This window comes from Chlamydotis macqueenii, chromosome 1, assembly GCF_036417535.1.
Source record: "Chlamydotis macqueenii isolate bChlMac1 chromosome 1, bChlMac1.mat, whole genome shotgun sequence".
Taxonomy (NCBI): domain Eukaryota; kingdom Metazoa; phylum Chordata; class Aves; order Otidiformes; family Otididae; genus Chlamydotis; species Chlamydotis macqueenii.
Window position 1 is genome coordinate 113,246,868 of NC_141556.1, and position 21,484 is coordinate 113,268,351.

A 21,484-nucleotide genomic window follows, 5' to 3' on the forward strand; every position below is an offset into this window, starting at 1 on the left:
AAAGCCCTTTACCATTTTAAGAAGCTTTTTGCACCCATTATGGAGGTGGCAGAAGTTCAGCATGTAAGAGGTGTGGGTACTCTGGTGCTGCTGAGAAGCAGTGTAGATGCTTCTCTCTTCTACAGCACGATGTCTCTTGAGAAAACAGCTCAGTCAGGCAGATAAACTCTTTTGAGACTGTTTGTCCATCTGCCCCTTTCTGCTCCAGCCTATGGATCTTTCACACAGAAAATCCTAACGTGGAGTCAGGAAGATGGTAATGCTGCAGAAAAAAAAAAATCACGTGCTGCCTCTACACACATGGGGCAGATCAAAAGCCCAGACAGGAGGTGCTGGCAGTCCTCAGAGATGCGCTGAACACAACGTTGTTGTTTAAATGATGGTAAATGGGTGCTGCCTCATCTACACCTGCAGATGATACTTTGAGAGATGGACTTGGGATAGTACTACAGCAACTTTAAAGGCTTCTTTGCTACTGCTGTGAGCCCTCCCATTGTCACCTCTCCCCACATGCTCCCGCTGGAGGTGCTGCCTCTGTGACAGAAAGCAAATGAGCTTCCAAGAGGACATCCTGGAAGAGGAGGAGTTGAGACAGTTGGCTGTAGTGTGGAGCACAGGAGAGGTGAGAACCTCTCTTTTGCCACCTGCTTTCATGGAGGAAGCAACCTCCTGCAGACAGCTGGGGTGAGCGCACCAGCAAAAAACACCTTCAAAATGTTTCCTGGAGCTCCTATGTGCACATATAATAAGTAATTTTAAATCACTCAGTCATTTACTTGACTGTGGCAGTCCTTCTCCTGGAGAGGCTGAACCACTTTGAAACATTTATATTCTCAGGCTTGGAAGAAAATTACTATGACACTTCTTCTAAATAGAACAAGTATATTCCTCCTCAGAGCTTCCAAAAAAGGCTAACAGGATTTTTAATAAGGCTTTTTGTTAAAGAAATAGTGAAATGAGAAGAAGTACTATGGTCAGAGTTGACTTTTTGGAAGACAAGAATACAGGTGGAACAGTACCTGTTTGGTAACCTTGCACCCATTATTATCAGAGAGTTAAATTCTCACAGTAACTTCTGACATGCAACAAGCAGGTTATAAGTTTTGTTAAAATACACCCAACCGACCTAAAGCTGACGTACAGTTATTTTTATATGATTTGCTCTTTTGTGCATGGCACATTAAAGGTGCACTATTGCTGAATAAATGAATCCTCTTTAGAATGGAACAGCTTAATTTTGAAGACATTTTAATATTAAGCATGAATTGTACATGGATCTTTAGGTGTTTTTTTTTTTTCCACAAAGTAAGTGCTAAAAATTTTCACTAACCTAGGACAAAAATAGATGTTATGCCTTTCTTGCAGGCGAGAAGCTCAGACAGTGAGGCTCTGCAGTCTGCCAAGACCACAAAGCAAGTCTGGCAGAATAAGAAATCCTGCCTGCCAATGCCAGACACAATGCAGCAAATCTACAAGGCAACACCATCTACAGTGTGGTACCATAAATCAACTAATATTCTTGGTGGATGCGCATGCTATAGCTGTAGGGAATAAAAAATTTTACAGATAAAACCATAACTGATGCTGTCATTTTGACATGAATCACTTGTTCAGTTTGAGCATATTATTTCTAGTCCATCATTTCCAAGTTCACTGTCGCTGAAGAAAGCTCCTAGGAATGCAGGATTACCTTTGCTGCGTCGTTCCCTGAGGTGAAGCCCATCTGAAATTTTCAGACTGTTCGGCAATAATGGTATGTCCACGTTCAATGTCTGAATGAGGACTTTGGCCAGCAAGCCTCCTGACCTATTCTGTTGCCGCTAAATTCAGCCACAGGAGGCTCTCAGGTTACAGAACTGTTGTCAGCAGCTACCAACTAGGTGGTTTAAAACTAAAACCTGTTTCAATTTTCTACAAAATGGGCTGGAAGCTTTCATAAGGAAAGTTAAAGTTGAGATTTTTGCTTGCTTTTTTCTGCCTCTCAGTCCAAATTCCGCCTGGCTTGCTGTCTGCTCAAATCTCACCCCAAACTGTTGGTGCTCTTCTGACCATGTCTCTTTGGAAGGTTTCAAACCACGTGGGCAACCGCAGCACGGACATAGGGACACACAAGCACAGGGTTAAGACAAAGGCTTACTTTTAAGACCCTTCATTGCCTGAGATGGTGAATACATGCATCAGGAAGCATGTATGTCTCCAGCAAGACTAAAGCAAGGTGCGTTTGACTCAAGGTGAAACCAATGTAACTGTGGACTTGAACAAGACTTAGTTTCAATCAAGAATTTAAAATACCAATTTTGGAAGGCAAAAGCATATAAATGTTTCAAGTGCTGGCTGATATAAGTGCTATCTGTAAATCAGACAGTCACACAGCAAAGTAGATATCAACACACAAGGGGAAAAAAAAGTGACATGAACCAACTTCCAGTTCTCATAATAAAGTTTTTCTACTTACAGAGATCCTTTCTTACATCTAAGCAACAGATGAGGTATTTTAAGTTACTGTAATTGACCACAAATTTACTTGGTAGACTGGGAAAAGACAAGGGTTTTCATCTTGAAAATCCCATATGAGAGTCATATGTATTATTTGTTTCTCAAATCTATGAGTTTTAGATTAGCCATAAATCAAAAGCTGTTGGTAGCAAAAAAAAATGTTGTTTAGAGAACAAAAAGTAATAAAGCATCTGTATAGTGAAAATCCTTGTAGTGTAGAGTACAATCCACAGAAGATCTGCCTCAAACATTTACATGCAAGCTAAATAAAGAATCTGTGTATGCGCATTTCCAACAGTAAAAACAGATTTTTCCTCTTGCCAGTATCTGCTCATCGGCTACTGCTAAATTTCCTATAAAATGAACTTTCACATTATGAGATGATTGGTCTGGGATAGTTCCAGAAGACATTCTTGTGGTTTTACACCCAATTTAACATGGTTTATACTGTGTCTGAATTTACGAAATAAGGCAATTTGATTCCACTCTGCCAGATACAACCACTCCAACTCTGAACATCAGGCTAGTCAAAACCATGTTTTCTTCATTTGTAAATATATTTAGAGAGCAGTGTGTCGACTGTGTTGTACACGTGACACCAGTTGTGCTTGGTAGTTTTTTCTTACCTCCACAACCCCATGATGAATAGATGTGTACTGCTTCTTCTTCAGCATCACCAAAGTAATGACAATCACTGTTGCTATGACAACACCTCCCACCATTAGTCCAATGATGGCACCTTTATTTGAACCCACATCTTCAGCAAAGAACACCTACAAAAGAAAAATAAAGGAAGGTGGCTAACAAAATACTTGGCTAACCTGTCCAGCTGCCACATCAAATTAAAGCTTACTGAAGTATCAGTAATTAAACAGCATTGCATGTCATCCTAATTATTCAAAACTGGATCGCTGTACCACAAAGCTTTCATAGTTGGAGAAGAACAATTTGGGAAAGCTGTATTGCCTGTGGTGTAGCAGTGCTGTGGCTAAAGGGAAAACTCATTTCCATGTCTCTGCCTTACATGGGTCTTAGACAGAAGTTGTTTTTTTTTCCTTGGGTAAGCGAGTCAAGCTAACTGCAAAACAACTGACTGTCATTGCTTGTAAAGGACTAACCAGGGAGCATACAGAGTTCTTTATTTTTAGAATGCTAATCACTAAAGTGTTCATAAATCTATATCTGTGTGGCTTGTCTGGACTATGTCTGATGCATTTCTTCAATAAAGGTGCAGTTAAGATCTGTAGGACAGCAGGGAAACTTCCGTACAACAAGTTGGGAGAAAATTTTCATATCAAAGAGATGAGAGTCCAAAAACCACGAGCATGCCTACTTAAGTGACCACCGCGGGATGCATTAAGATTTTGCAGGGTAAAGGGAGAATCAGCTGTACCTGGATGATGACCATACTCATGTGAGACCTAGATGAGATGACAGTTGTGTGAAAAACAGATCTACTTAAAATTATGTGTACTGATAGGCAAATCAGTGGACAGCAAGACGCTTTACCATGCATTTAGTAAGACTGGCTTTTAGCAACACAAGCAGGTATGAAAAGTGGGTGATTGTTTTCACTGTTCTGCTTTGTATTCAAGGAATATACTGGATTATTTTACATCTGTGCACACTTTACAAATCTTTTGTCCGCTTGTCAACAGCAGGCTTTTATTATTATTAACCAAAATGGGCAAAAAGGATTAGAGAATAAATTACATTCACAGAATTGTAAGACTACCTCACTCTGAAAGACTAAATACTTTGACAAGTATTTAACAAAAATGCAGAGAAGAGCAGGGAACCAGCTGAGAATTATAACGAGCTGTATCACATTTGCAGTCTTTAAGGAACACAATCTTCCTCAGAGAGGTATTAAAGCATGCTGTATAAATATTTATATTGTTCCTAGTCATAAGCAAGGAATGTGCTTAAAGTTAAAAATTCAGTGGAAAGTACACACAATGGGCAGTGTTGGAATAAGCTGATGTGAAGCAACAATTTCTTCTGTCAATTTTACCTGCCGAGGACTGAAATTCTGTTACCATACTATTTTGGAGCATGGTGAAATGCCCCAGCTAATACACATGTACAACAGAGGAAGGCCTTAAGCACACTGAGCCATGAAAATCAACTTAATGTACAGTTAAAACATGAACACTCATAAAGGAGAAAATAACCGCAATTTCAGCTCAATTTAGAAGTCTGTGTGTAAAATACAACATGCAGCTGGAATCAAAGCAACATCCTAAGGAGACTGTTTCAGTAAATCCTACCGCGGCACAGGAGAAAAAACACGGATGAAAGTATTTTCTGCTTACTGCTTTTGAATTCAAGCTAATAGAGAAGGGCATCAGCTAGGCATGTGGTAAACAAGCAATGCCCCGTAAGGCATCAGTCCAGCACTTTCTCAACAATACCGGACTCCTTGGTCAGTCTCAGTTGAAATGATAACCTAAAAGATAGTTTACTATTTTATAAATAATGGTTGTACCTATCAGTAAGAAGTATGGCACTAAATGCTTTTAAAAGCTGGAAAAGCCCCATTTTAAGCATAACACAGATTACCCAAGTGGAGAGATTGCAATGCATTCCCTAGCACGATGCCACCGCAGTAAGGGTAGCAGCACCAGACTGCTCAGGATGGTATCAAACCACTTAAACGTTAAAGGCTGCTGCCGGGAAGTGCATGGTGACACAAGATCAATAACTACTGTGTCTAAACCACATTCCTGCAAGTTCCTTCCCTTCAGTAAACTGCACGGGTTTACTCCATCGGGATGTTCAACCTATCTGAGCTAAGCATGTCAGAATTTCCCAAATTAGTGCTAATGCATTTTGGATTAGCTCGTCAAACTGGGAATTCTCAGTTCTCGGCATCAAAGAGATGGCAGAATATCTTTTCACACAGTGACTGCCTAGTTCAAATGCAAATTAGAGTCCCATGTTAATTTTAATTTTCAGCATTACTTAACTTTAAGAATACATTAAAAAAAAAAAGCTTTCAAGTTTAATACCAGGTTATTGAAAGTCGTGGAATGGAAATCTCATCATATAATGTACTTTTACAAAAGAGGAAGTAGAAAAGGTTTATAGTCCACGCTGCTGTACAGGTTCTTCATTACTTATTAAGGGACTGAAAAAAGCTTTCAGAAGATGCTTCTTCTTGCTTACACTGCTTTTGATTGTTATTTTTGTGTTCATAAGAAGCACAGTTCAAGCGGGGAACAATATTTTGGCTCCTACCTGCCCTTCATCTTTTAATAATTTAATATACCTCAAGGAACAGAACACACAAGACACAGCCAAGTACAAAATAAAATTAATACTAGTGGAGAATCTCCTCCTATCCCAAGTAGGCAATCTTGTGAAAGGTTATGCTCCATGGAGTTCAGCCTCCTTCATGTACCACCACCATCTGTTTCTACAGAAAAGGAATCTATTCCTGAAATGGTGTCACTCTATTTCCTGCTGCACCATGCTGTGTGTCTCCATAAAACTTTTTTTTTTTTCCTAAACTTAGCATTTTCTTTCTTCTGTATCCCTTCTCTCTAGTTATGTGACCATGACAGATGGACTGTGGGACAAGTACTGCCCATATGGCCACATCCAGTCACGTGGCAGGGCAAGGGCAGGAACTGTCAGAACTTCCTCTCATGTGAGACCTGAATGCTTTCCATCCTTTCTGCTGAAATTATTCCAGGTTTACTCTCATTTAAGAGAAAACCAGAAAAAAAACATAAACTGTTCAAGTGAAAACTTTTTGTTGGCACTTTCAGCATCCACATCATACCGGGGAAACACGGCCATAATCGACCCACTAGTTCAAGACTGAATCAGCAACTCAAAACGCGTGTGTGGAAAGCACCGTTAGTTAACTCACCAGCTTTTGATGATGAACTTCATATCCTGAGTCATGCCGGAACTCTGCATCCATCTTCACTTCAGAAATCTCTTCTGTTTTAACATTGGTCAACCCGGAACCTGCATTGCACCGCAATGACAATTCATTAAAGTAATCGACTTTACCTCCACCGTTTCAAGAGCAGAAGGCAATGGTATCATTCACGCGGAGGAGGTGTGATGCAATGTGAAAGGGAACTGGGAGGAAAGTGAGGTATATCTGACATTTCAGTCCCACTGAGGTGACACAGAATGAGCTGGTAAAATTTCTCCTCTGTTACATGTTCCTTAATCCACTGCAGCTATGTTGGTACAAGCATCAAAGGCTTTCAGCATGAAACACTGCAAGAGCTAAGCTGTGAGGGACCAACAGTGGTCTCCTGAATTGGCTCACGGGACGCAGACAGATCTGCTCTGACAGTCTCTTTAGCAATGTCAAGAAAATTCGGTGTTTAGGCCAAAATCTTCCTCCTCCCTAAGCTCAGGCTGCTGTGGGGAAAACACACATACCCATGGTGTGAGGTGGGGAACTCCAGATATTATATTTTCTTGCTTTCTTTGAGTCTGTACCTTTTGCACAAACATGCATAAATAGGAGTTTGTAAAATGTCTGTGAAGTTTACACAGTTTTTATTTGTTTTCATTATTTCAGATTGCTCAGAATTAATACGATTCAAGTTTTGACTTGTCTGAGAGATGCTAACTGTCCCTCTTGATTAGAAACATACAGGAAAGCAAGTAAGCAAAGCTTATAGCGATTTTAAACGCAGGGAGTTTACAGCCCTGTTTTCCCCTTATGAATGCAAAGGCAAGATGCAGCACTCGTCTAACTGGAAAGAAGGACAGAACTTCCTCCTGGAAAAAAGCCTTAGGAGAATGAGGCAGACTTACAACGGCTAAGCAGTGCACCCAATACACGTATCTATGCACGTTTTGTCCTGAACGGCTGGCTCCAGCTTACAGAGAACACATGGGTATTCAGGTAGCTGGTTATTTTCCCTCTCAGTACTAACAGACTGACATTTGTATTTCTTGGAGGTACAAACACTGCAGAAGTATGGTGTTCATGAGAAGTTATTTCCTCACTCTGTCTAATGTGATAAGAATAAAGTGGTTCATATTCCTTGTCTATATTTATTTTAGCATTTTGTCACTCCAACTCCTTTCTCCAAGCTTTCATTCTGATTCTTAGTATTTTGGGTTGACCTTGAGCTCCGATGCAGAGGAAGAACCTCTTCTGAAATTCTCAATATTACTGACTGCTCTTGTGTTCCACCATCTTTTTGGACTCTCAACAAATTCTTGAAGACTTCTATGTGCCAATGAGCTCCACAGTCTGAAGTAGCACTCAATGCAGGAATTATTGTCCTTTTACTGCCTTTGAACACGTATTTTCTTTTTTCATTAAATGCTGATTTATTTTTGTATCATGAATCAGCAAAAACCGACCTTCCCAAGAAATTCTCTGGACTGTACAGACAATCTCATTCTAAGGTTCTGGTCTTTCTTTTCACAGTAAGCCATGCAAAGAAGAGAACAAGAACCACTTTCATGTAATAAAATATTTATGGTTATTTTCTTGAACAGTCTGACTGCCCCATAAATTGTACCTTTGTAAGTGTCTTTTTTAAAGAATAAAGCCCTCAAATTTCTTTACTAAGCACCTAATTTTTGATGCTACATTACAGTAATGACACAAGGATATTATGACATTCACATACGAGAGACCATTTCTAAATGCAAGAACTCCAACGTACTTAAGCAATTGCAGTTTGAAAACAAGCCATGATGTTCTGTCAATGAAATGCAGGAGGAAATAAAGATGACAGAAATAAAACCCACATGCTTAGTTTTCCAACCCAAAATAAGAATACAATTTACTCTCCTTTGCACATCATCTCAAAATAGCCCCTACACCTACATAAACGGGAAGCGAAGAAAATGAGGCCGTATATCTGGCTGCACAGAGGCTTGCCTCTTCAACCCCCCTGCCTTTTTGTTTTTAGTATTAAAAGGGGAGAGGGAAAAAACCAACAGTGGAATAGCAGTACTTCACATAGATTAAACAGCTGGTGGGAAAGGCCTTTCCCAGGACTTATTTCACTGCTCACAGCTGTAGCGGCTGAAGAGGTGGCTGGCTCCCAGCTGTGCACCACTGTCTGTACCGGCTACCCCTTAGACAGGCTGGCAAAAGCACCACATGGAAACCCTCCAGGGCAAGGGCTTGGGGAACCGCACAACGCTACTGCTAAAGCTGGCACATGCACTGAAGCTATAAATACTGATTAGAACATATCCATACATATATGAGATACATCCATGAAGAATCAACTAGTCTTTTGTTGAGGGTGAAGTCCTGCCTCCAGACCCTCTCAGAGGTCACTGAAGGAGTTAGGAAGCACATGGGAAGCAGTGATTCGGCTTGGAGTGAATGTGGATTTCCAAACAGCCTTTGAGAAGGTCCCTGATCAAAGCTCTGGCAGAAGCTAAGGTGGCAAGGATTACGAGGCAAAGTCCTACATGACTTTCCATAACTGATTGAAAGATAGGAAATGAAATACACAGCCATTTCTCACAATGGAGGAAGGTTACCAGCAGGGTCCCACAAGGATCTGTGCTGCACTGTTTGTAAAGTGATCTGGATAAGGGAGTGAACAGTGATATGACAGAGTTTATTGACAAAAAAAATAAAAAGAAAAAAGGATAGTCAAAGTAAAACCAGCTGCAAAGAACTGCAGAAGGATATTACAAATTCTGAGTGCACAATGTTGACATAACGTAAAATGGAGCTCACAGGGATACACAGCCCTAACTATACATACACAACAATAGGCTCTAAATTAGCTCTGTTCCACCCGGGACAGAGACCTTGCAGTCACTGTGGATAACTTTCTGTGGGCAGGTGGTTCAGTAGCAGTCAAAAAGGCAAAGGAAAGCTAGGAGTAATTATGAAGGAATAGAAAAAAAACAGAAAACATCGTTACACCACTGCATAAATGATACATCCTCATTTTACATCTGGCTATCCATTCTGATCATTCCACCTCAAACGAAGACAGAAGAATTAGAAAAGATACAAAGCAGGGAGAGACAGATGATCACTGGTATGAAAAGGTTTCTGCACAAGAAGGACTAGACGAATTGTCAGTCTTCAGACTGGAAGAGACAAGCAAGGGGGAACACTACATATGACAGTGAATGACAAGCAGAAAGTCTACAGGAAACCATTATTCATTATTTCTCCCAGAAAAGTACAGGACACCAATACAGCTATGACACAGCAAATTAACAAAAGAAAGTTTATATAATGCAAAATTGGACTGTGGAACTCATTGGCACAAATCATGAGGATGTTCAAAATACAAATGAACAAATGCAGAAAAGAAAGGTTCATCCAAGGTTACTAAACACAATGGCGAAAATACAATTTCCAGTCCTGGAAATCTATCAAATGCTGGCTGCCAAAAGCTCAGTGTATGTGCCAGGAGTATAAGGCAGAGGCGAAGTCTGTAGCATCCTGTATGCATCACTGCCAGAGGCAGGATAACGGGCTTGGGTACTTCTGCCCCTGGGCTCTGAGCACCTTCAGTGAAAGCAAGCTACCATATCTTAGAACGCGTGTCTTCATTAACTTCACTTAAACAGAGCCCAATGCCACAGGCAGGAGTTAGAGCAGCATCTCAGGGGCAGAACAGGTCAGGAGCCTTCACATCAGTGAATGACAGAGGGTGGTAAGTTCATCAGTAGTCTCAGCTGCTGGAAAAACACAGGCTCAAGCTTCCCTAAAGCCACATTTCTTTTGAGGGTTCCCTTCCCTCCTCCTGTTCCCAAACAGTAACACTGGAGCCATACTACCAGCAGGCAGCAAGTTACACTATCTTCTGCGTTGAGATTAGGCAGAAATTTTTTGTTTTGGGCCACGTGACCAAGCTCTGGTGGTCTACTTGGCCTTGCTCACCAATCCACAAAAATGCCATGGAATATGAACACAAAGCAGGACCTGAGACCAGGACGTTAGTGCTGTTAGACTTACTAAAATGAGTGTTTGGCACCTAGCACAGGGAAAAGGTCGGAAACAGAAAAATCTTCTGTCGCATTAAAAAACCCGACAGCAGTTTTTTCCTTCCTCCTACCTATTTCCCTTAGAAGGGAGGAAAAAAGACTTCTAAAAGCAAAGCTAGGGTAAACTGGTGGTCTTTTGCAAATAACTGATTATATAGTAAGAGAAGCATGAATATACACTGGAATCAAATCAATAGCTGGTAGGAGACAAAAATACATATGGAGTTATATATGCCTTTCCACAATGTTACATTACAGAATTTAGACTTTCTATTTAACAGACTCCTCTTTACTTCCAGTTCATTCACTTTCCTGTCCTGGTGACTACATACTTAGACCTATAAGCTAAAATCAAAGATTTATTCTTCAAAGGTAGTAATCACTCTACTGTTGCATTGAAGACAAACATACAAAGAAAAGTTAACTATAAGACAAAATCTTTAATTCTGATAGAAAATTATTGTTTTTTTCACTACCAAGTCTAAAATACACAAGCCAAACACAAAAGCCAATGTAAAAGAAAAGTGAGAGCAACAGCCTCACTGCAATTCACAAATCATAATAATTATTAGTGTTTTTTCTTCTGAATTATACACTATCTTTAGGGAGCTGCATTCCCATTTGCTTCAATTTAAAAATGCTACAATTCAGCTGGTAAATATATTAACATGCAACTCCTTAGAAAAACTGACAAACATGGGCGTAAAAGCATTCAGTAAAACTCAACAAAATGAGCTATGATGAGCTTTTAATTATATTGCTGCTAACTAGTAACGTTAACTACTTTTATACATACATGTGTACACATGCACGTGTGCGCATACACAGAGAAATTCAAACATCTAAAAGAGCAGCGTATGCAAATCTTATTGTTCTTTGCCCTTAAAGGAGAAAAGTTAAAAAAAATCATATGGAGTTAAAAGCTACTCATATGAAATAAAAACCAAGTAGGTGTTTTGGGGAACACTTTATTCTCACACAGATGAACCTTTGTGTTTGTATAAATACGTATTTAGGCTTTAAGAAGGATAAGAAAAGGAGGATACAATGAATTCCACCAAGGATGCAATTAGGTGCACATTATCTACTACACTGCTTGTAATTGCTTCATCTACTGGATAAATAACAGCCTAGCAATATTTTGTGATTTTGTTTTGCAAGGATCTGAAACAGTATTAGCTATGCCTGTCTTCCAGATACTTTTAGAGTTAAAAATTAAACTTCCAAGTGAAGCACAGTTGAAATTACCAGACCTGGGTGGTTTCTACACCGAGAAAACCAAAAGTAGCATGTTTAAGCAACAGATGAAATGACTGCATTCAGGAAAACATGTAACTCAGTGTCCATGAACTGTATTTGAGTAATGGCAAGAATGAGATAAGATTTGTTGAATCAAGGGCTGTTACAAGTGTAGTAAACAGCTTTATCTGGGTAAAGCTTAACCTAAAGCAAGAAGAGAGGATGGAAAAGAATGCAGTGTTTGAACAATTACCCAGGTAGGCAGCTGCATGTTCTTACTAGAAGTGTTATGTTACTTCTGTGTGACTCTATGACTTTGTGTAAGTTACAGACTTATAGAATAGTTTGGCTTGGAAGGGGCTTTTAAAGGTCATCTTGTCCAACCCCCCTGCAAGGAGCAGGGACATCTCCAACTGGACCAGGTTGCACAGAGCCCCGTCCAACCTGGCCTTGAATGTTGCCACGGATGGGGCATCCACCACCTCTCTGGGCAACCTATGCCAGTGTTCCATGACCCTCACTGTCAAAAATTTCATTTTGAAAGGAAAGAAGAAGAATGAAGATTATACACTCACTTATAAAGATTAAAATGAAGATTATATACACACTTTTGTAAGGCTACATCAAATATCTTTGAGGAGCAAGTGATTTTAAGACTGCATAGAACTAAAACTTTCTGATCGATCCCTCGAATTAGTAAAATGATGGTTTTCTTTTACTTCGTGGGTGACGACAGGGCTCTCAAACTGGAGAAAGCAGAAAATAAGTGCAAAAAGAATGTTACCTTTTTAAAAAAATAATCTCATTCGAACTTAGTATGAAATAATTACTTCTCAGAATACCAGAGATTATTTTACATGTGTGTAAAAACGAACAAGCAAAACAAGTAAAATTTGGTAATCTTTCTGTCAATGCAGATGCTGTGCACATGCACACATAATTGCACTCACAGTTAATAGCTATCTGATTTATAAAACAGAATAAAACAATCTAATGGAAAAAAAATCTGTTAATGATTTTTATTTGGTGGTTGCAGACAGTTGGTTTAAGACAACTGTATTGAACTAACATCACTAAGACAGGGAAAAAACCCCTGGCAATTTCTGGCAAGAAAATCATAAATAATTCACTAAGCTGCTCCATGCCCTCACCTCATACAGACTGCAGCGTATGTGCTAATGACTCTGCAGAACGGCCATTAGGCTTACAGAGCCTCTGCAACCACGTATAAGAAAAAAAACCCTCAGCTTTCTATATAATGTAATAAAGGTAGACATGTCACAATTTATCAGCGGAAGGGCAAGAGACACGGAAGCAGCTTTATGTGCAATGTCTCCTCAAAATTATTGACTGTTTGCAGAAAAAAAATCGACTGATAAAGAGTTGGGAGAAAACAAAAAAAAAACCCCAAACCACGCTACATGGAAGAAAGTAACACAGTTAGTGTAATACAATCCTGATATTATGAATTACGGGCATCCTGTGAGCGATACAACTACAGCTGTTAGTAGCGCAATTACAGCTGCAACGGTGCAGCAGATGAGAATACCATCCACCCTGAACAGAGGACTGGTTATTTTCTTTCACTTTGAATTTCAGAAAATCTGCTGACACTAAGCAACATCCATTCTGATGTAAGGTTTTCTAATCTTCACTCAATTTGCACAGATCAGACCTGCTGAATTAACATGAGTGAAAAGGAGCTTGCTTTCGAGTATCTAAACATGTTTTTATGCATATCTTTGCGTATATGTCTGTCTCTACATATACATGCACACACACACAAAGATAAAAAAGTTACTAAAAACCACATACCCAAAATTCAGCTGTAAGAAATTAAATGTTCATAACGAAAATGTGATCTCTGGGGCACAAGGGAGAAGGAAACACTATTGAAAAAGCTGTTACAGTGAGGCTACCAAGCAAAGAGATATTCTATTTGAAGCTCTTCCTGTGGAAGCTCTCAGGCTGTACGGAAGCCTTCTAACGTCTTCCTGTATGAAGGAATTTATAAATAGCAAAAAACATGTCATAGATCTCATTTAATTTTGTGCTCTATTAAAAAGTAGCTCACTGATGACTGCTTAGTACATCGAGGTATTTTCCCTCCCTTTAACTTTTTATTATCTCTATTTACTTCCTTTTCAGGAAAGAGATGACAAGAAAGGGATTTAGGCATAATTCTTATTTTTCTTCCCCCATTTATGAATTAAAAAGGGCAAGGACAGTGTGTGGAAGCACTAGGCTCCTTTTCAAATACCAGTGCAGATCACCAGATGTATCTATACTAGGAAATGGGGGTCCCCTCAACATTACTCTCCTCCTGGGACTGATGCAAATCAGATTCAAATTCAAGATTCAACCACTGACAGCCAAGGTAGAGTGCAAGAGAGGTAGGGATCGGGATAACTGGCTTAAATTTTAGTAAATGCTTTGAACTTGGTTCTTACTCAAAAGCTTTTCTGCTCTGTGGAACGGACAACTGTTCACACTCCACTCATAGACTTTAATTTACTTTTGAAACAGAGAATGATGTGGTGAGGTGACAAGATTCTAGTTATCACAAATACTATTAACTACTAAGTACCTGCTCTTCTTTTCTGTACTGTGAGCAAACTATCTCTCTATTGGGAAAGGGACAAAGCATAATTTTCATCTACTTTTAAGAACAATGTAGTGATCATTATAAGAATGTTGTGTGGGCGAAAACTGGTAAAAAGAAAATGGAAAAGAGATAAAAGGGCATGTGTTTGTATGTTTGTCTTAGTCCTTTCAGAGCTGATTTTCTCCACAGAAAACGTTTTTTCTACAAAACATTCACTTGTTATTCCAAGGCTTGGACTGGTGCAAGTTGACATGACACCTGTATTTTCACCCTGAAGAAGCAGGCCACCACCTTGTTCACTTCAGCAAAACAAGTAGAAGCACAAACTGGAAAGCCAGGACTATGAAAAGGGCAAACCTTTCAGGAAATCAAGAAGAATTTGGGAAATTAAAACAAAACAAAATGTTACGAGCAGCTGCATGTACTAATCTGCCTCCAGGTCTCTTGTTAATACCTCTTCATTCTAGAATAATATCCTTGTTTTTTAGATTTTTTTCTTACATAAGGAATAGTCTCAAACTGTAAAAACTGACTCTCCTAAAAGGTTAGCGACTGCAAAAAAAGTATTTTTTTTCCTTTTTCAACCTCCAACATGGAAAATTTTTTGTTTATAGTTAGCAAGTAAAACAATTTTAAAGTACATATTTTTAAACTGTCAGAATCCCTTTTGTACTTCAGAGTTTAATTAAGCATCCGTTTGCTTTCCTCTGTTCCTAGTTTAAGAAGCTACTCAGACTAGTTTTTGTTAAACTGAAATTTTATCACAGATACTACTACTGCTCTTGGGGAATAAACCTAATCTGGAAGGGAGAGATAGGACTATCCCTGATCCCATGATTTTTGGCACTGTTGTATGGCTGGCTCTGTATCCGTTTCCAGGCTCTCTTAATGGAATGAATTAAGACTCTAAACACAAGATGTCAGACTCCTAAAACAGTGCTAGGAGCACATCAACCTCGTCAGCTTTGACATGTATCCCAATTGCTGTAACACAAGAGCTTATTTTACTACTCACTGTAGCAATTTCTGTAGTCAGCAAACACTGGTGATTTATCAGACACGCTAGGAGGGTGCTGCCCATAATGCTATCTAACAGGTGTTTGGAGGAAAAGATGAAGGGTAAAAGAAGACTGATTGATTAGTTTAATCTGTTCTGAAAAAACCCAATACTGACGATGTGGCACTGAAATAATTCTGATCTAATCGCACTACGTGTTGGACAGAAACCTCTTCTGAAGTAAAAGGCTGTTTGCTCTCAATGGAATCGGCCATTTCTAGATAATCCTGAACAAAAACAAGGGGAAAAATAACCTAAAAGGCAAAAAAAAGTTAATATGAAAAGCAAGCTTTTATTTTTGAAAATTGCATTTGCCCCATTTAACCTTTCCAAACATTTGCAGCCTGACTTAAGGTAGTCATCTGCTGTTATTATGAAATCAATAGGAAGACACAGGTACCTACAGAGGGCAACCACCCTCTCCGTCCTAGAATGGCATTAATAGCTGTATAGAGGTGTCCTCAGTGAATTCAGAGGGAGAATATATATATTAATTTTTAGATATCTGGAGTTAGCTAAGATAAATATTACAGCAAAAAAAAATTTATGTCCCCTGCAATTCTAAAATTGTATGCCATGAATTCTTTATTAGCCCCAACTTACAAGAAACTATATACTCTACACAGAGGATTCAACATTTCTGTTACACATTCACAAATTAAAAGTACTCTCTGCACTACGAGGTACCATGTCTACTGCCTCCTGCACCTGTCAAAGCATCATGGCTAGAAGGGATGACAACTTGATATGGCTATCAGTTCTGGGTCTCGCCCCCTCGGCAAGTACACATCCCAAACGCCCTCGACACAGACAGCACTCACGCAGGCTGACGGGGTTTGTGCAGGACTCTCCCCCGGTTCATGGCATAGCATTACGTTTTAAGAGAGGGTAATATCAAAGCAAAGGTGATCATTTCACCTCAAGCAGACCACATGCATGCTGGTTAGGTAAACACAGGTTAGGTAAAAGCCATGCAAGTTATATACCTGGTCGTGTGGTGAGTCCTCTGTCTGCAGCTGGGCGGGCATCAACTGGCTCAACTGGGCATGTGCAGAAAAGAAACAAAAAAGCAAACAGAAAATAAACAAAATCTCCCAATATGATAAAGTCAGCTGCTCTTCTGTTGGGACAGTGCAGGAGAGAGACACTGCATAAACAAAGTAACCAAAGCAACAGCTAGAAAAAGATTTGCCTTCAGTTAATCCTGGAAATAAAAGGAAGGATGGGCATGACTTCAAAAGGAAAGCTTCACAGTTGATGTGTCAATTTTATATCATATTCTGGTTACTGCTTAAAGTCAGAAGCCATCAAGATCAAAGAATTTCTGTCTACAGAACGAAACCATATTCATTACGTGCACACTTTTTCCAGCTGCCTGATCAGAACTGGCAGCAACAACGGACATGATGAGCGATTTCTTGCAGCCAGTCTTGATCAATACTTACGAACTCACTGAATCCTGATTCCTTTTTTCTTTCAATAGCGATTCTTTACAGCATTAGCTATAAGGTTTGAAAAAAGTAAAGCACATTTTGAAAATTCAATCAATACTTCTTTCTGATATGCTCTGATTCGTAGACAGTAAATTTGCCTTCTGATTTTTGAAAGGGAAGCAGAAGAGAAACACCACTTTCAACCCAATTGTGCATCACACACAGTTTTAAAATTCTTTTATTACTATACTAAGGCTTTACCAGCTGAAACCTAAGATTGATGGAGCTCACTGGCATTCACAGAAAACAGAACGTGCAAAACTTTTAGAGTTGTCAGAGTCATCACCTGCCAGTTAAGTCCAAACTGAACACACTGAAGAAATTAATTAACACATCTTTTTGTTTTTTTCCTCCCTCTTCTTTTTTTTTTAAATCTCTTTTGCTTCAATACCATTGCCTTCCTTATCTACCCAGGTTCCAGTGTGAGAAAGAAATTTAGTTCAGAAATAAAATTTCACGTTGTAGCTTGGAATTCAGAATTTTTTAAAGAAGGTATTCTCATTCATTTGAATTTCAAGATTTAAGAATGAACCTTCTAATCATCAGCAAGCAAGCTACAATAATGTAGGAAACCTGACAAAAGCACAGTTTTCAATCATTAACTGCTTGCTGTATTCAGCATTAGAAAATCACGCTAACCTGACAACACTGCTAACTTAAGCAAGGGGACTGGCCATCTTCTTAAGAAGTCTATGTCACCTGCTTAGTGTTCCTGTGGGTTTGACAAACAACCTACCATGCTTTGAGAACCTATGTGGCATCCCATATCCTTCACAGGAGGCAACTGCAACAGCTCCTGTCTCTGGAAACAATCAGCAAGTCAGGTTTATAGTAGCTGGAGACTAAAAGTGTATCCGCACATCCGACTTGCTTGTTTCCAGAAGTGCAAAATTTTCACACAGCTTGCTGGTCTGGTGCTACAGAGACAAGCCATCAAACCACTTTCCTTCACAGCAGTTCAGACTGGCACTAGCAGACCATGTAATTGCTTTCCTTACATAGCACTATACAAAAAACCAATTTCCATCCTTAACTAAAAACTACAATTTTGAGTATTTTCCTATTTAAGGAAATACTCTTCAGCTAGGTTTTCCAATATCGTTGGCACCAACCCTCAGGTGAGTCAGAAGTAATTTTCAATAGAAAGGATTGAAGAGAAGAAAAAAAATCAAGGACCAACATTACCCAAACTGCTTCTGTAGAACTCTCCTTCATCCCCCTCACCCCTGCCTCCTCCCTAGAAGGCAGAGGGGTTTTATTTCCCTCTTGCTCAGCACTCTTCAACCCTACATGCCCATAGCTATATAGCAAACAGAGAGTAGGTTGTGGGTAGCAAGAAAAATGGGAGTAGGTGAAGGGAGAAAAGGATGGAGGAAGTTTCCGTTGTACAGTAACATGGACCTGATCTGAGGGTAACGCAGTATTTGTGGAGGTAGGTGAAAGTATTAAAAATGAATAATTCTTCTTGTCACCTATAGTTTTGGAAGCACTTTGCAAGGGAAAAGGCAAACATCACGAGCACATTTCACAACTGACAAAAGTGAAACGACCTGCTGAAGGTCATAAACCAGTTGCAGGGCAAAAACTGAAGGCAAAAGCTCAGAGATAAGGGTGTTCCAATGCAGATCGTGATCCCAGGTGTCTAAGTGCAGCGTGCCCTGGGCAGCACGATACAAAGAAAGGCTGGTTTCTGGAGAGTTCTGAGCTGCCACCTTTTGAATTTCAGGTTTATTTTACAACGTGCTTGCTCTTGCCCCTGTATTGATGATACATGTGCAAACAGCAGTTAACGCTGACAAATCTTGTCCGTGGGCTTCCACGCTGCCTGCCCCACTGGACCACACCACCTCACAACAGTTGATAGAGATAGAAGTTGAAATCTATTACAGCATTTATCAATAATCAAACCTCTAAAATGTACTGTGTATTATTATAAAAATTGCACTCATTTTGATGCCCCAGAATCATATTTCTCTTGAACAGACTTTCATGTGTGAAGCACAGAAGTACAACAGAAAATTTATTTTCCAAATAGCCTCACAAAATTAAAGTGGTATATACCTGCTTATGCTGACTACACCAGCTTCATACAGGGTACGGATCTCACTTCATATCTAAAGCTAGTACATCTCAGAAAAGCAAGAGAGAATGTGATTGCATCTCTTCTCAAAAATAAAAGAAAGGTGAATTTAAAAGCTCAAAAGCTAGTACAAACCAGCAGGCGAGCAGAGCTATGTGATGCTCACCTACCAAGAACAGCGTTGAAGGGAGTATCCGGCCAAGTCACAAGGGTAACACAGTACATTCACAAAAGTCTCATTTTAGAGAAATACTTTGTCAGCATGGTAAAATACAAAGCATAAAACACTAAACCCAGTTAGTCATTGGGAAAATGCCCAAGGACCTTGGCAGTGTCAGAGCTGCACAGTTGTCGGGGTTTTGCCCTCACCTCTGAAGGTGCGTTTTTCATTGTTAAAATACAATTTCCTGACAATTTGGTGGTGCCTCGTGCAGTGTCCTCAGGGGGTATTTTTCATTAACCTAATTCATATGTCAATAGGCTAGACATACATTCTGCCATGCAAGTTGTGCACTGTACTACCTGATGCTTTGGATTAATTTCTGTGGACATCTACTGGGAAACTACCTCAGGGAAACAACAAGGAAGAAAATACTTTCAAAACCACTGAGGTATGCCAGATTTTCAAGGTCTTTTTATTTTTTTAGGCTATTTTTCACTCATTCATCACAAAAAGTAATTTTAGTAAAATAAACTGTTTGCTTGAAACACGCAGTTTAAATTGGGAAATTTTCAAGTGGAGTTATGAAACCTTGAGAACCCATGACAACGTACCAATCAATACATTACTAATATCTCTGGGTGAAACTTGGGGTTAGATCATGGCCATGGAAGAAAACAGGCATAGGAACTAATGACAAATTTAAGGCATTTTTTTGTAATATTTCAACTTTATCGCTTGTACAAAGACTTAATGGTTGCACTTCCTTCCACTTTATCCACAATCACATTTTGGCTTAAAGTAGGCCCCAAATGGTTAGTTAAAAGCATGTCCCACTGCTAGGACCATGCCAAACGGGGTAGGATCCCAGGTCCTACCCCAGCCAGCTCCAGGATCTGTTCAGTTGCCTCTCAGACACCAACAGTGTCACTAGAAATTTGTTTTGACAGTAATGCAAATTGCAATGAGGTAAATGATTCACCCAGTGTGCCTGCTCAGGACTGAAGAAAACCATTGCTTATACAGTGCAACAGCTCTTTGCAGCGAGGAAGCTGAGACTCTCATTCTACCCAGAAACCCACCTGCATATGCTGAGCTGAAAGCACTCGCAATTTGTGCCCAGCAGAGTTTTAAAAAAGGTGACTTCAGCTTTCAAACTCAACCAAAACAGTATCAGCGACTGGACTTGTAACTTGCTTGCCATCTGAAACTCCTCTGGTAGTCTCTGCTAAATCTGCTAAACCAACTGCTCAGCAGATTTCTCAGGTACCAGGCCATTCACAGGGAACATGCTGTGATTTCCTTGATGTGCTGAGTACCTGCAGCTCTCACTCAAGTAAATGGGAGCCGAGATGCTCAGCACCTCCCAGCAGCAAGAGATGCTGACCATCACTAATCCCGCAATGGTTAGTCACTCTACAGCATCTGAGGTTTCTCTAGCACATGATTTTTCAACTTAAGCCTTTTTTGATCAACAGTTATTTGTTAAGAAACAGCAATGACTTGCTCAGGACTGCATAAAATACAAAAATCTCCCTGCATAAGGGAACTTATTGTGTGAAAAACAGACTATGCAAAAAGACCTTCTGTGGAGAGGGAGAGGGGAAAAAAAGAGGAGAAAATTGTGTCAATTATTATTTACTTCTTGCCACTTCCAAACCAAATTACAAGACAGGCACATGTTGTTGGAAGCAATTTAGACAAAACATGGGATTAGACCATTGCCTTGGAAGAAAATAGGCATGGAAAGTGAGGACAAAAGGTGCAGTTAGTCCTGGGTTTCTGGAACAAAGAGGTGGGAGACAAACACAAAGAAAAAAAAATGAGGCTGTGAAATTCCCCTTCGATACTACACACAAAGTTATAGAAAAGGTATCTAAAGAGAGAAATAAAGTATTAAAGGCATGATAACACTAACAACTTTGTGGTTTGGGTAGATGACAGAGAAGTACAATGGGAAACAACAAGGACCTGAAGAGGTTTAAGTCATCAAATGACTTCTATTTCTAACTATGCAGACATAAATGCTAATAATACTTGGGATAACAATTGTATTTGTAATGAAGTTACTACAGCAAACAAACTTCATATCAAAAAAACCATAAACCCCAACAACTTAAACGGCATAAAGTTAAAATATGTTCCCACAGCAAACACCAAGAAGTGCTGCAACAAACAGCGCAGTGCATTAAGATACACAGGATTCATAATTAAGCAGTATGTTACTCAAGGCAGTAGAGTTTTTGTTTCTTCTTTGCAGTCACACATTTTAAAAGGAGAATCAAGCTCAATATACTTGCTTACAGGAATTCACTGTCACATTGATGTATGTACCTTTCATTACTAAATTCTGGGCTTAGCCAGGTTTTTGAAGGAAAAAAAGGCTTGTGTGATT

General features: G+C 39.5%; 1 protein-coding gene across 2 annotated transcripts in view; it reads right to left on the reverse strand.

The window, feature by feature from the left end:
* APP (amyloid beta precursor protein) overlaps positions 1–21,484 on the reverse strand; it is a 225,569-nt gene that overhangs the window by 5,582 nt on the left and 198,503 nt on the right. For both annotated transcript variants that reach the window (XM_086764185.1, XM_086764178.1), the window contains 3 exons: positions 16,343–16,396; positions 6,374–6,474; positions 3,123–3,269 (listed from right to left, as the gene is read on the reverse strand). In XM_086764185.1, coding sequence (XP_086620311.1) covers positions 3,123–3,269; positions 6,374–6,474; positions 16,343–16,396 — 302 coding nt within the window. The remainder of the gene's footprint in view (positions 1–3,122; positions 3,270–6,373; positions 6,475–16,342; positions 16,397–21,484) is intronic.